General features: G+C 44.3%; 3 protein-coding genes across 4 annotated transcripts; 1 reads left to right on the top strand and 2 right to left on the bottom strand.

Annotated features, from left to right (window-relative positions):
* Positions 1 to 595: 595 nt before the first annotated feature.
* LOC127765896 (uncharacterized) lies at positions 596 to 2,463 on the top strand. Its single transcript, XM_052290867.1, has 2 exons — positions 596 to 1,391; positions 2,118 to 2,463. The coding sequence occupies exons 1-2, from the start codon at positions 847 to 849 to the stop codon at positions 2,269 to 2,271; spliced, it is 699 nt and encodes a 232-aa protein (XP_052146827.1). The 5' UTR covers positions 596 to 846; the 3' UTR covers positions 2,272 to 2,463.
* A 27-nt stretch (positions 2,464 to 2,490) lies between these two features.
* LOC127765895 (anthranilate phosphoribosyltransferase, chloroplastic) lies at positions 2,491 to 7,449 on the bottom strand. 2 transcript variants are annotated; one of them, XM_052290866.1, is made up of 10 exons: positions 7,136 to 7,446; positions 6,869 to 7,012; positions 6,619 to 6,780; positions 6,386 to 6,469; positions 4,540 to 4,728; positions 3,979 to 4,069; positions 3,776 to 3,835; positions 3,436 to 3,554; positions 2,977 to 3,111; positions 2,491 to 2,885 (listed from the first exon to the last, which is right to left on the bottom strand). In XM_052290866.1, exons 1-10 carry the CDS (start codon positions 7,328 to 7,330, stop codon positions 2,871 to 2,873), a joined length of 1,194 nt encoding a protein of 397 aa, XP_052146826.1. In that variant the 5' UTR covers positions 7,331 to 7,446; the 3' UTR covers positions 2,491 to 2,870. The 2 variants fall into 2 exon arrangements, with proteins under 2 accessions (XP_052146826.1, XP_052146825.1); XM_052290865.1 differs by lacking the exon at positions 2,491 to 2,885 and having other exon boundaries at positions 2,956 to 3,111; positions 7,136 to 7,449.
* A 3,118-nt stretch (positions 7,450 to 10,567) lies between these two features.
* LOC127766602 (C-terminal binding protein AN) lies at positions 10,568 to 15,465 on the bottom strand. Its single transcript, XM_052291690.1, has 7 exons — positions 14,781 to 15,465; positions 13,579 to 13,747; positions 13,326 to 13,456; positions 11,890 to 12,678; positions 11,726 to 11,773; positions 11,088 to 11,204; positions 10,568 to 10,853 (listed from the first exon to the last, which is right to left on the bottom strand). The coding sequence occupies exons 1-7, from the start codon at positions 15,366 to 15,368 to the stop codon at positions 10,779 to 10,781; spliced, it is 1,917 nt and encodes a 638-aa protein (XP_052147650.1). The 5' UTR covers positions 15,369 to 15,465; the 3' UTR covers positions 10,568 to 10,778.
* Between the last annotated feature and the right edge of the window lie 276 nt (positions 15,466 to 15,741).

The raw sequence follows: 15,741 nt of genomic DNA on the forward strand, positions 1-15,741 counted from the left end.
AAAAATTGTACCAGACACATGCTCCTTCCGTAAAAAAAAACAATATAGAAGGAGATGTGACCTCTCCTAGTATAACGGTGACCTCTCCTAGGTTGCTTTTTTTTTCTTAGGACGGAGAGTGTGTATATAAGTGACAGATCCGAGACGTGGTTCTCGATCCGACGACCCTCGGCGATCGCAGTTCGCTCCTTCTATACTTTTACGGTTTTACCCTGTTGTAGATGAACAGAGGACGAACATGTAAATAAATACTACTTCCGTTTTTTTAATAAATGACGCCGTTGACTTTTTCTCACATGTTTGACCATTCGTCTTATTCAAAAAATTTATATAATTATAAATTATTTTGTTATGAGTTGTTTTATCACTCATAGTACTTTAAGTGTGATTTATATCTTATACATTTGCATAAATTTTTTTAAATAAGACGAATGGTCAAATATATGAGAAAAAATTAATGGCGTCATCTATTAAAATACGAAGGAAGTACAGAATATTCAATTCAATGCGTGCAACCGAAGGCATGGATGAGGTCAGGATCATCCATCCGGAAAAACAAAAGGACAAAAAAGAGAAGAAGAGCTTCTAGATTCCAACGCTACGTATCCAACCGCGATCGCTTCGTCAAATCCGCGCGCGCGTCGTGTCGCGTACGCGCCCACGCCCACTCCCACGCCTTCGCGCGCGCGCGCGCGCGTCGTCGTCTCCCTCACCACTCGCCCCGATCGATCGATCGATCGAGTCGTCGTCGTCGACCCGTTTTCTCTCCTCTTCTCGATCGTTATATCGCGACCAGTACGCGCTACTACTTCTCACTCTTTGCCGCTCGTTTCGCTCGGAGTAGCCATGCTCCAGGCGAGCTCGGAGTTGCAGCAGCAGCCGGCGGCGGCGGCGGCGGCGGCCGGGATGTGGGTGCCCGGGATGAGCCCGCAGGCGGTGGACGCCGGGCTGTCGGCGAGGGCGCAGGAGATCGCGCGGAGGCGGGAGGAGATGCTCGGGATGCTGCATGACCTCCCCGAGTCCGAGTACGAGCTCTCGCTCACGGACCTCGTCGAGAAGGCCGGCGGTGTCGGCGTGGCGCCGCCTTCGCCTTCGCCGTCGGAGGGGAAGGCAGAGCCGGGCCCGGCGCGGACGGCGTCCGGCAGGCAGTCGGAGCAGCAGCAGCAGGCGGCGGCGGCTGCGGGGAGGCCGGAGAGGAGGGGGTCGGCGAGGCGGTGGGACAGCGCGGGCGGCAGCAGCTTCCGCAGCAGCAGCGACGGCGTCCTGCTCAACTTCTACATGCCACGCTCCTTCACCCGCAGCTTCACCGCGCCGCGCACCACTGGCCCCGGCCGGCCGCCGTCGGTCTCCGGCGGCCGGACCGCCAGTGTCTGCTCCGATCGCAACAAGAGGTAATCAATCAATTCTCGCTCCAACAAACACTCCATCTCTATGTACTCCATCAGTTTGATTGCCAATTAAGGAGATTAATTAGTACTAGATCACGAAGAACAAAAAGAAATTCGTTAGAAGAACCAACTTTTTCAACACAAATATTGTACTATTTAGTAAATTCGTCTTTATTCAGCTAGCGATAATATAGTACTCCCACAGCATAGGACCAATCAAACCCGTACATAGACAGTCAACAAAAGGCAAAGCTAAGTATAATCATCAAAGCCGGCACGGCAATTCCAAAGGTAAAGTAAAACGAGTCTACATAGAAATGGTCCTACTCTAGATGCTGCCTGCTGATCCGTGCAATCTGTAAAACGAAGATCAACCTGCTTGACTGCTTGTACGTTCCCCACATCATTCCACCTGTTACTGTTTGGTAATATCCAGTAGTACATGCTACAGATTACTGTTTTACATGAGTAGTACGAGTTACTGTAAATGCGACGACCTACTCCGATGGAGAAAGCAAGGGAAGCGAGTGTAGTACAAACAGATAGATGGTTACCACGCAACCACATGAGTCGGGACAAGGGGACGCGTCCTTGTCTCACTGAATTCGTGGACCAGATAGCGTGCGCAGCATCTGGTTTAATGCCGATAATTTTGAGATCGACTTGCTAATCGCGACGTGAAACGAACTGATGATGATGATGATGATGAATTGATGATGCATGATGCAGGGAGAGAGACGGCGAGACTGTGCGGTGCTGGTCGCTGCTGTGGGATCGGCGGTGGCGCAAGTCGAGCCGGGGAGATCACGGCAACGAGTCCGCCATCCGCGCCGCGATCCTCAAGGCGGCGAAACACAACGCTTCTTCCCCAAAGAAAATCTGAATGTTGCTGCTAGCGTCCATCGTTTTGGTCTTAGATAGCTAGCGCAGACTTATCTGCCTGCCACCACTGGGTGTATCAATACTAATGTATGGTTTTGTACATACTTAAGAGTGTCCATTTTGTGCTTGTGAATTGATTGTGTGTGAAAAACTGAAGATAGGCATATTGGAAATGATTCCATAATTGCGTGCACATCCAGGGTATCGTTGTGAACTCAAGTTCAGTTTATAATGGGAGGCAGTCGAGATGAATCATATGTATTGTTTCTGAAGCATTTTACAAAATTGAGATGCAACATTGAACAGATATACTGTATAACTCCGTTTTCCTTCCACGCCTTGCACTAGCACATAATGTAACGGACACTACCAAGATCTCTAAACAAGAGTCATCTATCTCTAAATAGACTAGAAAAGAAGGCTACAATCCCAACCATAACCTTATAATCTCACCCCAGATGGCACTTGGAACGAACATACATAAATATATCACTATGGACAAAGATAACCTAAAATAATCCTTATTTGCCATCATTCCTCAGGTCTTATTGAAGAATCCCTTTTTTTCTTTGGTGAGGATCTTATCGAGGCCAACCAACATCAGTCTCTGCAACTCTGTATCAGCAATTTTCCGGAGGGCGTCAGATTCATATTTAGCTGACAGACAAAATGTGCTTTGCAAATATTAATTATCAGAAGTACTTACATTGGAAATCTTTATCCAGGATTCAAGTGTGTTGATGGCCTCCCCGGAGCGCTGCGTTTCCTGTGCTAACGCTACACCATCATGCAAACTATTTACTTTACCACTGACAAGAAGAGATGCTGCAGCATTCAGAACCTATGAAGAAAAAAAGATTGATTAATGTTTTGCATAGCAAAGCAACTCAACGTGTGCAAGGTAATAAGTGTCATATATGATTTGTGAAAAAAAAAACTAAACAAAATTAAATCCTATCATGACAAGGATCAGTAAGCTGTTTATGACAGGGCGGACAGCAAACCCCCATCTATTGAAGAACTTCCTATGAAATATTCGTATGTTAAAGATAGGCTAACCACTGCAGAATTCTGAGTTCATTGTAAAAAAGTGCATTACAAGAAGTTTAGAAGGTAGAAAGTAGAAGTAACTAGAAAAAGAGGATAACTGTAATGATTAACTTACGAGAGCATCTGCAATTGAACCTCTTTCACCAGCAAGAACATCCTGGAGAACTTTTGCGTTGAACGCTGGATCACCTCCTTTTAGATCTTCCAGCGTGCAGCGGGGTATGCCAAAATCCACTGGATTGTAACATAATTTTAAAAAGTGAGACTAAAGAAAAAAATTGTATCATATCGTCATAATGTATTTCAGAAGTTAGCATGCATAATTAGAAATAATGTGCATAAAACATGCAATTGATGAAACTAAACTCGAAGACTCACTCAAATTACACAAGTGAGTCCAATAAACAGTCTCTGTTTCTAAAAAATCTGAGAAAAACATAGAAAAAAACTTGTACATGGATCGAAGAGCATTTTTTCAATCTTTCTTGGTGTGACATCAAGGATATATCCAGGCCCTACAGCATTGATAAAAGAAATTCTCAGTTAAATGCAGAACACTTAGTTTTAATATTCCAAGGTAATTTTTTGAGGAATCATGGAATTTTAGCAGCAGTGTAGCACAGTGGTGAAATGGATACATTAGAGTATGTGTCCATACCAAGTGGGCTTATTTCATCCAAACCCTTCGAATGGACAACCAATGCTCTCTTCATTCCAAATTTCTGAGCTGCCTTAGCCATCTTGGTAACCTGAGTAAAACAAAATATGTTCATTAGGGATGAACAATGAGCACTAGATGGAAAACCAGCAATTGCAATATAGCTTGTAGCGGTGCTGACATCTCAAGAAAAAAAGCTTTATACTTACGATGTATCTGCAAGTCAAGTAACACAAATATTTGCTAAAGATGAAGTTCACTAAAAATTGGAAAAGGAGAATCTTATATCTGAACTCTGAAGTGAGCAACATCGGTTCAACAGCTCAACAGTAGATGTCTGATGCTTGCCTTTAAGGTCTTTAATATAAACTCGCATCATTTGTCAACTTAAAAACTGCCCTACACCTACTTTAAGTATAAAACCAAGACAATAGTAGTGATGTTGACGATCATGTGGGTAAACGGAATATTAAATTGTCACTTTAAAAAATCTTCTTATACATATCATACTATTTATACTTTGATGATTTACTAGAAGAAAAGAAATGATAAGGAACTTACTATGTTCTCGTGGTAAACACCAATAACAGCATAAGGCACCCTTGCTGGATTCAAGAGAGGACCAAGGATATTGAAAACTGTCTTTATTTTCAGCTTCTTCCTCACAGGTTTCACGATTTTCATTGCTGGATGATAGTTTGCAGACATCATGAATCCAACACCCACCTCATTGACACATCGTTTAATACCCTGAAAAAGTAAAACACAATAATGTATGTAAACCCCACCAGGTTTCTGATGCCATAAGATGCATATAATAGTGAAATATAATATGTAAAATTTGAAAAGCCAGGGGCAGCCAGCCTTTCCGTGCTTAGAAGAAACAGCCACATTATAATAAATGGAGCGACTACATCTAGAATTCCTAACTACTCCCTTTGTCCACAAATATCTAGAGATGAGTCTAAAATGTAACACCATTCAGCCTCAGTTCGTGACTACAAGAACAAGCTATGTGTATCTGCACACAGTAACTTCAAATGTTGATGTTCATAATCCAATTACTGGAATCCCACAATTCAATTGTGCCTTTTTACACCGATAAGCAAACCTAAACAAATGATAGAACCATAAAGAGGCTAATCTACACATCTATGCAGTAGATCTGAGATGTCAACTAGACAAATGGGGCGTGCTTCGCACCTCAGTCAGATGAAGGTTGGAGGTACCAACCTCAGTGGTCAGCACAAATTTTCAGTAAGCTATCTGCTTGCAGTGGCAGAGAGACAGAGGACTGGCAGGGGCCGTGGCTACCCCTATCCCTAGGTATCCTACTATTTTACGCGGTACACACAATTTAGCACTAGAATGAGTCTAGATCTATCATTTGGAACATGCTTATATAATTCCTACTGCATGGCCTTCTCTACAAAATTTTATAGTTCCACTACCAGCAGCTTGGTGGATGTGCAGCTCTGCAGTCAGCACCCTCAATGTTGGCGCAAAGGTTTGAATTGGGTTATGTATTATGGGTATGGATACTGGTGTTGTAGTTCTAATGTAGAATCTCTCCCTCTGTTTATGTATCTCATGAACAAACCAAACCACTTTTTAGTGCTATGGCTATGTACTAGAACTTTGTGATCTATTGAGATGCAGGTGGCCTGCTTTTGTAGCCTAACCTTTTATTCCCAAGACCAAAAAAAAAACATACACATGCTGTAAACATCACACGTATCTTTAGACGAAAGGGAGCTATGGTCTTCGACTACTCTTCGTAGCCTTCTTTTCTCTGGGTGGCTTGCAAAGGGACCATGTTGTTTCAGCTTCCATTGCATATGTACGATTATGTACTTGAGAGGAAAAAAAAAAGTCAAACAAAGAAAGTACTACACCAAACTAAAGGTTAAAACCATACGGTTGATCTAGGCCTGCAACTCACATCGTATTAGAGGTGCACAAGGTATCCACGAGGTGAGATCACACTAGCCATAAAGCATGACTAGTACTCCTACTAGAGCTACAGAGTACAGGAGTACAATATAAATGCATGAATATAGGGCAAGTACTATAATATCTTATATGTTGCCCCTAAGAATGCCACATTGGATTGGGTGATGAGGTGCAGGAGAGAAGTGGAGAGAGAGAAGATGAGCCACCCCTAAATCAAGGGGCAACCTCTACACAAATTTTAAGAAGTGTATGAAAGTATCAGAGATATTGGTATTTATGTGTTAGAGGTGATATATTGTATGTGTTGACTCTTAGTTTATGAGTGAATAAAATAGATAAATTTGGAGGTGGTAGTCACATCTACCATAGCACTTGCCCTAAGATCTTAAAGGCAATACTAGCTCACAGGACCAGGCAGAAAGCAATCAGTGGTCAATCAGGCAAAGGCAACTACCTCGGGTCCCAACTCGATGTTGACACCCAGCGCCTCCAGCACATCGGCGCTGCCGCAGGCCGACGAGCTAGCTCTGCTCCCTTGCTGCACAAAACGCAAGGAAAAACACATTAGTGCATCATCATCACCACTAGTAGTACTTCCTAAATCCAATAGGAGCACAAACTGAATGGAAAATGGCATGCGCATGTATAATCTCCCATAAACAAATGAGAGAGGCGAGGAGCCAATACCTTGGCGACTTTGGCGCCCGCCGCGGCGGCGAGGATGGTGGAGCCGGTGGAGATGTTGACGGTGTCCGCGCCGTCCCCGCCTGTGCCGACAATGTCAACGGCATCATCGAGCCCGTCAACCCGGACGCAGCAGCCTATCATCGCCTTCGCCAACCCCACGATCTGAGAACAAGGCGGAGAAATCTCTCACTCCCATCTCTGGACCAGAACGAAATCAAAATTAGCGCCGCGGCTGAGGCGGCGCACCCACCTCTTCGTAGGTCTCGCCCTTGGCCCTGAGGAGCACGAGGAAGGCGGCGATGCGCGCCTCGTTCTCCTCCTCCAGCAGCAGCCGCAGCGTCGCCTCCGCCTCCTCCTCCGAGAAGTGGTCCCCGCCGATCAGCGCCTCCAGCACCTGACATCACCACCACCACCACCACCACAAACAAACAAAAACAAACAAACAAACGGCTGAGACGAACCCCGGACCGGATGAGGACGAAGAAGGGGAGAAGCGACGAGACATTGCGGGGCGCACCTTGTCGAAGGAGGCGGTGCGGGGGGAGGCATCGGAGCGTGGCGCGGCGGTGTGCTGCACGGCGACGCGGGGCGGCGGCGGGAGTCGCGCGGGGAGCGGCCGCGCGTGGTGCGCGCGGAGGGGGAGGAGGTGGGATCCCGGCGCGGGGGCGAGGGGCTTGGCGGAGGAGGAGAGCTTGAGCGACGCCGCCGCCATTGGTGCGGCGAGGCGACGCGAGGGGTGAGTGGATTCGTGCGGGTTGGGGTGGGGTTCAGACTTCAGAGGAAGAGAGAAGCCAGCCCAGTGTTCCGTGTGTTGGTGTGAGGCGGAAACCTGCGAGCGAGCGGACTTTGTAAGGGATGGCTGCGATGTAAGGATGGCTGCGAAACAGGATCTGGTCGCCACCAACCTCACTTTTTTTTTCCACTTCTGTTGCACGTAGGAGTACGTAGGATTGTAGGAATAATAATCTGTAGTACAGTTATTGAAAGTTTGAAATTACAGTAGCAATGATCTGAATATCTGATCCACAGCCATACTTAACTCTTTTTATTAGGCAAAACTATTTCCTTAAATGGTTAATCCCCTTTAAAATGTGTTATAGGAATAAAGAAATAAAGGACAGGAAAAAAACGTTGAAGTAGCGTGTTTCTTTAATCTTACAATTTTGAAAACACATACAAGTTTTCAAGATGTCTAACCTCTTACTTAATTCTCTTTAGAATTGATCTTAGGAATGTAATACTATAAAAAGTTAAAGTTTCATGTCCTTTTCCTATAAATCAAAGGATATGGTAACCAGGTGTTGCTTGGTTGGCTAGCTTTGCCATCGTGCACGTAGCCCATCTACTTTCGATCCTAAGCGATCGCAAAACCTGTGTGTTTCACTGGTGGTTGTGTACATCCGGTTTTGATCTAAAGGTCAGGTATATCCTATTTTTTTAAAAAAAATCAAAAGATATATAGGAAGAAAAATCCTAAGAAATTATTCCTATGATTATTTCTTTTTTGCCAATCCTTCGTGGGCCCTTAGTATAGAATTACAACATGCCTCTCGAGAATGCATTTGGTACAATCACTTTTGCACTTTTTAAAAGTATTTGAGAAGGCATCACGAGTTACAATCACTTTGATACTTTTATCTTATACGAAGAACCGTGTAATTTGATGTTTGGGAGTATGCTTTATAGGACTATGCAGCATATGTGCCATACATCCTACACTATCATCAGATTATTCTAAGATGTCTCCCCGAAAAAAAGGAGATTATTATAGGATGAATTATTGCGCATGCGGAAATCGCGATGTTTCTTCGCTTCGGTTGTTGGAGAGACAAGACGAAAAACTCGTTCTCGTGAGCTCGTCTAGCTGATGTTACTCTCTCTGCTTCTTCCGTGGCGACCTTTTCCAACGATCTGGCTGTAAGATTTGCTGATTGCACAAACACCACAAATCCAACTTGCCCATCTCTTTTCTCGCGACCACGATGTTATGTTTGAATTGATGAAACTGATGAGACGAAGATTAAGTTAACGTATGTAAAATGAAAAAATTATTAACATATGGCTAATTATGATTTAATCATTGTAAATTTAATAAATAGATATATCTGATATTTTAAAGCAAATTCCGTAAAAAATTTTCGCACCGATGACATCATTTAGTAGTTACTCCCTACATCTCATTTTAAGGGCCTGTTTGATACAGCTCCAACTCCTAAATTTAGTTACAGGAGTTGATCTGGAGTGGAGTTGTGGAGCTGCATGCTCTAGTACATTTTGTGAGAGGGCTCCACTCAGCTCCACTCCCAGTTTTGGTGGAGCTGAAATTGTTTGGCTGAGCTCCAGCTCTCCAGCTCTAGGAGGGGTGGAACTGGAGCTAGAGCTGTGCCAAACATGCCCTAAGTGTGGTTGTGGATCTTTATATCCAATATTTGATCATCCACCTTATTTAAAAATTAGAAAAAATAAGTTACGTGTAAATTCTGTTACTTAAGTCGACATTCTTGCTTCCGCTTATTATTCATGTTTTATCATCTAATAGCAATACAAATACTAATTAACGAAAATAGACATAAAATCTAGTAAATCTTTAACTAGAAAAGGACAGTTGCTCGACCGGTTCCCTATCTCGCGTGCGTATCACATGTGGCTTGTTTTCAATTCAAGAGATTTCGTTTTGACGAGACAGGCATGACATGACAGCTCCCGGTGTATTACTAGTAATCCAGCTTTGTGTGTGTAGTACTATTATGGTGTAAAAGGCAAAGGTAGGTTATTCCATTAATCCGGTCAGAGAGGGCAGCGAGATAGAATTATTTTTGCCAGCCACCAGTACGTGCAAGCGGTTCGGTACAAACTACCAAGTCAGATAATACTCGCAATTGCGTAATGTTGGATTAAAAATAGGCTACGACTTCTGCATGCAGATACAACATTTTCTGTTCTCCCTTGGTGACAAGCGTGGGGAGGAAGAGCAGCGCGGCTGCACGGCACCGCGCTTGGATGTAGATGAATGGAACTTGACTACTATAGGTGTACTCCTACCTCTCTTCCGTTCAGCTCCGGTTCCGGGCAAGATAGGTTGTTTGTTGTGCGTTCGTAGTGTTGTTGCCTGCGATGGGGACACGGGGTCACGTACGGCAGAATTTTCCTCCCGTGGTTGGTAGATTACAGGTTGCCGGTGTTTGCCCGGCGCCCGTTGAGGGATATCAGAACTGGATGTTGTTTTTTTTATATATATAAATAGATTAAAAAATCCTAGTTCAACAATAGATCTTTTTTTCTCAACATCAGAATCATTAATGCGAAGGTTTAGGCCATATTTAGTTCACACCAAACTTTCCCCAACTCTCAACTTTCTATCACATCACATCACATCTAAAACTTTTTTATACACGTAAACTCCTAATTTTTTTTTCAAACTACCAACTTTCCCTAAACTTCTTCCCAATTTCAAAAACTAAACACAGCCTTAATGTCTCGACGCCAATGATACTAGCACCACTACCATAGCCCCTTGTGAAAGCAAAGTCAATGATGCGAATAGGATCAGTACTAAGAATAAGGAAATAGGAGTATTTATAAATTAAACTAGGTCCTCAAGCCCCGACTCAACATCTCGACTGCTAGGGAGCGAGGGTGTCAGCGTCAAAACATTGGATCTTGGTGCCAGTTGTCCTGTTGCCAAGACCATTAATGAAATATTTTTTTCTAGGGGTTTATTTTAAAATAAATTTTAAAAAGGAGCAGACCAGAAGGTCTTGGTGACGTGTGCTTCCGCTATTACACATACCGATCACGTGTGCGCATCCGGATTCCCAAGTAAGAAAAACATTGCGTAATACTCCCTGGATTCTAGGGAGCTTCGACACGAGGAAATCTGCAAACGACAATGGCAAACAGCAGTTCACACTGCCGTCGAAGAGTCGAAGGCTTCCCCATGGGGAATACGAACATCAAACGTGCAAGGATAAATATCAAAACTTACTACAGTGTTGAAGGTCAGGTCTAGCAAGACAACACGTACAATCATACACTCTGTGCCCACAAGGTTCCTGTACTACAAAAGCGAAAATTGAATACTTTAGGCAGAAAAAGAGAGTTGGCAACAAACCAAACCAAGCAACAAGAACGAGTCAGTCCATTTTTCTGTCCCCAGCGGCCTAATCTAGCCACCGAGTAACTCCATCTTCTTCACTCGCAGCTGCAAGGATCTCGATACAGACGTCCAATACAGCCTACAGAACATGCAAACAGTAGGAAGCTGAGTACATTAGCTTAAGTGCTTGCACATGTGATAGGACACAATGTGACTGTTTCATTTCGTGGTTGGACGCATAGTGTGTTACTGTTTTATACAGAAAAAGAGCAGTAACCTACTTAAACAACGTTATTGAAGAGGGGGCAAGGGGGGAGGAGATGCATGAAATAATAGAAATCCTCTTTTTAGATGCAAATGGAAAAGTTCATACCGATGAATTTCTGCAATTGATAAGTTTGCAACCCTCCAACAAGGACCCCTCCAGCATCCAGCTCTCCCAAACATCAAATGTATGACTTGCAAACACAAACTCCATCCTCCTATTAATCTTCAGCACATTTAAAAAAGTTAAATGTTAGAACATTAGCAACCCTGGGTGTCGATAAGAAATCAAAACACTTCTGTTTCTCAACCCATTTTACTACTGGAAATGGAAAAGTTGCACTAGTAGCCCTATAAATGTCGCGCATTTGAGCAATCAAACTTATTACTTTTGGTTGGGTGTATCTGCCTGTACAGTGCAACTTGTACAAGTAGAGGTATAAAACCTAAGCATTAAATAGAGGCACGAACAAGTGATGAAATAAGTCGAAGGAACAGAGGCATCAGATTAACTATGGAAAGTAAAATAGATGACCTTACAAAACTAAGATTGAGGCCTAAATGACTATTCGATCATGAGCTTTTTGCTAAGTTTCGATAAATCTGCTAAAACACCAAAATAGAAAAGAACAGATTCATAAGTTCGCTTGGCTAGAAGTGTCATTAATTTCAAAGGAAAACATGATAGCAGACCTTAATATTTTTTTAAGCAGTAATCAGCAGCTACCAGAAAAGGAGAGATGATACCTGCAATAGTTTACCACCAGCGACGAAGGAACGTAATCCCATGGTATCCTGAAAGGCAAATTGGGTCAGTAGAAGTGCCAGTGCCAGATATGCGTCACATTAAAGTAAAATTTGAATGGGTAACTGAAGCAAGCACAAAAAGGGAAAGGCTAAAACTATATTACCTTGTTTTTGAAAGTGACTAGGAACTGAGCAGCAGGGTCCCTGTTTGTAGCGTTTGACACGATATCAAGGATCCAACCACCACCACCAGCAAGTCTCTGTCTTGCAACATGGAACCCTGAATTATCTTTTGTTCTCAAGGCTACAACAAAGCCATCTTTGAGTGTATCAGGATATTTCCTTCCGAGAACAGTAGGCAACTTCGTCTCAGAAGTTATTTCCATTGGGGATTCAGCAGGAGATTTCTGCTTGTACTTTGAGTCCTCGGGAGACGCAAATCGTGAACTGGAACTCAATACCTGGTCCCTTCCACTCATTGCAGTATCATCATCTCTGCGTGAGGAATAATTACTGCCACTCTCTACAGCAGATAATTCATCTGTTTTCTGTTGAGATCTGCGACGAGCAGGTCTCTTTTTCCCTTTCTTTCCAGAACGGCTGCGCCTTCCTTCTGATCGGGGGACAATATGTTGAGATCTAGCAGATGCTTGAGGCTCTTTATGCTGGGATATGGCTCTCCTCTTTTCGTACTCCATTTTTAACTGACTTTCATCTGTCTGCTGCTCAGAGTCAAAAACTTGTGAACTGCTAACCTTTTCTTCTAGCTGATCATCTTCATTTCCAGCTTCGCTAATTTCCTCATCTTCATCAGATATTGCACTACTTGGAACAGCACCATCAAAAAAAAAGGACTGCAATATCGTGATTGCTTTCTCTCTTATTTCCATCCACACTTCTTCACTGTAGTCTGCACTTCGAGGAAGAATTAAAACATTTGGCATCTCCCTTACCTATGTCAAATAAATAGTATCCATCATTTTGCTGAACAACAAGTTCTTCTTTTATAAGATGGATGATGAACAAGTGGCACCACCATAGCAATGCAGAAAAGGGCACAGTTGTTTGTCCTCTACTACTAGCACATTGGTTGTTTTTTTGAGGGAAAGCATATTGGTTGTTGCTCTTATGTACGGAAAAGGGGAAGTCCTGTAGCTAGTCGCTAGGCATGTAATTTTCAAATCTTAAGGTCATCTTAGGAAAAAAAAGATAAACCTATGAATGAGGTTGAGCTATCTTCTTTTAAAAAGAAAATAAAATAAGCTAATTACAGCACACATAGCATGTTCCCATTAAGACTCAACTTTGCAACTTCTCCAAACTGAGCTGTTAAAATTCCTAATATGCAGAATCAAGAGAGTTCAAAGTTATCCCTAAAATAGTAAGAGCTCGACAGGTGGAGTGCAGGGAACTTGAAATACTTGATGCTAAACTAAATTAAATATTTACTCATTTTCCATCTGTTTTTCCTATAGATTCCTTTTCAACATCCGGAAGAGCAGAGCATTATAAATGCTGATGTTTTGATATTAGATGAATTTCATCCATCGCAAATGGCCACTTATCAACAAAAAAACACATCAAAAGCTGATGGACGTACCCATGCTTCCATCCATTGTGGACCTTCAGCACCATCCAATGCACAACCAGCTATTGTACCATCAATCAATAGCTGTTTGAGTGCACAATCATCTATAAGTTGGCAACTTCCAGTATTTACTATGAATGCTCCTGTGAGATAAACAAGTAAATTATACTGTGTTTTACGGCTGAACTAAAGGCACAATAAGCATTATTTCGGAATATATAATGCATAAAGCAGAAGAAAGAAAGGGGTTGAAGATAAACCTTACCAGGTTTTACATGCTGCAGACAGTCAGCATTAAGTATATGCATCGTGTCATTTGTTAACGTGCAGTGCAGTGAAACAAGGTCACTTGCTGCCAACAAATCATTGAGAGTATCCATTCTCCTGGCGGCAGAAGGAAATACAATGGAAGGCCGCTTTGCTTTTCCATTAGCCTTCAGTAGACATGCTAATTCAGTTAGAATAGTCAAAATAATACTTTACCGCCTAGCATTTCTTAAAATCAGTAGGTAATTGCATACAAGTGCGACAAGATATATATCATTTCTTAATGTAACAGAAAGTTAATAGCCCATGAAAACTTGGGGGGGTGGGGGGGGGGGGGTTGTTTAATAGGTTAGAACCAGATAAGATATACCCATCAAGATGTTCTTGTCACAATGTCATGCCCTCCTTTGCATTGCATAAATTAACATGTAGCAGAATTATTCATGTGACATTTTAGCATAAGTTACTACTCCCTCCGTTCCGAAATATAAGCACTTCTAGCATTTTAAATTTGTACCAAAATATAAGCCCTTCTGGAGTACTACTTGTCACATCAACCCCCTCCCCCCCACCCCACCCCACCCCCAACACACACACACCAAAAAAAAAAAAAGCTTCCCATATTACCCCCAAGGCCCCAACCATACCTCATCTATGAGGGGCATCATAGTTTCTTTTCTATTCAACCTTAATCTTTGCTAAAACCCCTAGAAATGCATATTTTGGAATGGAGGGTGTATTGTTCTTACTTCTTTATCCAATAGCTAGCATTTGTACCACAGCTTACAGAGAATATATAGTTGTCTCATTCAGAAAACTGAAGAATTTTGCTAAAATACAGGGAATGAGATCATTCAGCTCACAACATTACAAAGGGGCGTCTCATGATAGGCAGAAGCAATGAGATCATTGAAGTCACAACATTCCAAATCTTTGGACCGTCTAACTGTCCAATCACCTATTCCAACTAAATATGTTCAAAGAAGTTTGTTCATAGCAGAACATTACTAATCAGAAAGCAACTCATTCTAGAATTGGGGGTGAAACTGTTCCAGTCGGTTGCTAGGTGTATGACCAAATGAAATTACCACAACAACAATGCGCGCATTAAGATCCAGAGTTTTAGAGCTGTGCAAGTATACGTAGAACAGTAGTAAGGAGATGAAACTACAGGCGCGTAGGAAGTCGTAGATCCAGTACCGAATGGCGCGGATCGAAGTAGAGGACGTCCATCCGGAAGGCGAGGCTGCGAGTGGCGAGGCAGCGGGCGGCGGCGGATCGACCAATGATGCCGAGCACGAGGCCGCGGCAGCGCCTCATGCCGCGACACATCGGCTGGACGGAGCCTAGCCACCCAGCGGCGACAGCGGCCGGGGCCGACGAGGCGTGGCGCGAGAGCAGGTGGGTCCGGCGGAGCAGCCCGAGGAAGAGCGCCATGACGGTGTCGGCCACCTCCTCGGCTCGGTTGGCGTCGACGTGGACCAGGCGGAGGCCCAGCTCCGCGGCGAGGGCGGCGTCCGCGGCGCGGTCGGGCGACCCGAGGCAGAGCAGGAGCTGCCACGGGCGGAGGCGCCGCTGCGCAGCGCGCGGGAGGAAGGCGAGCGAGGGCAGGAGCACGGCCGCGGCCGCCTCCACGCGCCCGGAGGCGACAGCGGAGAGGGGGACGTGCTCCACCCCCGCCACGCCGGCCAGCCCCTCCTGCTCCAGCGACGGGTCGTCGAGGCAGTTCAGCGACACCACCAGCGGCTGCCCCCCGCCGCCGCCGCCGGAGGCCGCCGAGCGGGCCATCCCTGCGCCTCCCTCTCGGCGCTCGGATCGAGAGCGTCGCGTGGCGCGGGTTTTGGTGCGGGCCTCCCGTCTCCGGGCCGAGGGGACTTTTTGTCTCGTGCAAAGGGAAGAGGAAGAAGAGGGAAGAAATGCTCTGCTGCTACTACGCTTGTCAGAGTGGTGGGCCGCACGGGGGCCACCAGCTCACGAGGGAACGGTGCGTTGCAAACCGTCAGATTCGCATTGTTTGCAGCTTGTGCTTGTGTCTCTCGCGCCACTGCCAGTGACTGGCCAGTGAGCAGATGCAAACAAATCTTGAATTATTTCTTTAATTCATTGTGATGATTCGAAAACATTATTTAGCATGGCAATATTTATGAAGATCTAGTAGCTA

This window comes from Oryza glaberrima, chromosome 3 (assembly GCF_000147395.1).
Source record: "Oryza glaberrima chromosome 3, OglaRS2, whole genome shotgun sequence".
NCBI lineage: Eukaryota > Viridiplantae > Streptophyta > Magnoliopsida > Poales > Poaceae > Oryza > Oryza glaberrima.

Coding starts and splice junctions, on each gene's coding strand:
- LOC127765896 (XM_052290867.1), top strand. CDS start 847: ATGCTCCAGGCGAGCTCGGAGTTGCAGCAGCAGCCGGCGGCGGCGGCG. Junction 1,392..2,117: donor TGCTCCGATCGCAACAAGAG/GTAATCAATCAA, acceptor TGCATGATGCAG/GGAGAGAGACGGCGAGACTG.
- LOC127765895 (XM_052290865.1), bottom strand. CDS start 7,330: ATGGCGGCGGCGTCGCTCAAGCTCTCCTCCTCCGCCAAGCCCCTCGCC. Junction 7,013..7,135: donor GCACCGCCTCCTTCGACAAG/GTGCGCCCCGCA, acceptor TGGTGATGTCAG/GTGCTGGAGGCGCTGATCGG. Junction 4,070..4,539: donor GTGTTTACCACGAGAACATA/GTAAGTTCCTTA, acceptor TGTTTTACTCAG/GTTACCAAGATGGCTAAGGC.
- LOC127766602 (XM_052291690.1), bottom strand. CDS start 15,368: ATGGCCCGCTCGGCGGCCTCCGGCGGCGGCGGCGGGGGGCAGCCGCTG. Junction 12,679..13,325: donor CACAATGGATGGAAGCATGG/GTACGTCCATCA, acceptor TATTTGACATAG/GTAAGGGAGATGCCAAATGT. Junction 11,774..11,889: donor TAGTCACTTTCAAAAACAAG/GTAATATAGTTT, acceptor TTTGCCTTTCAG/GATACCATGGGATTACGTTC.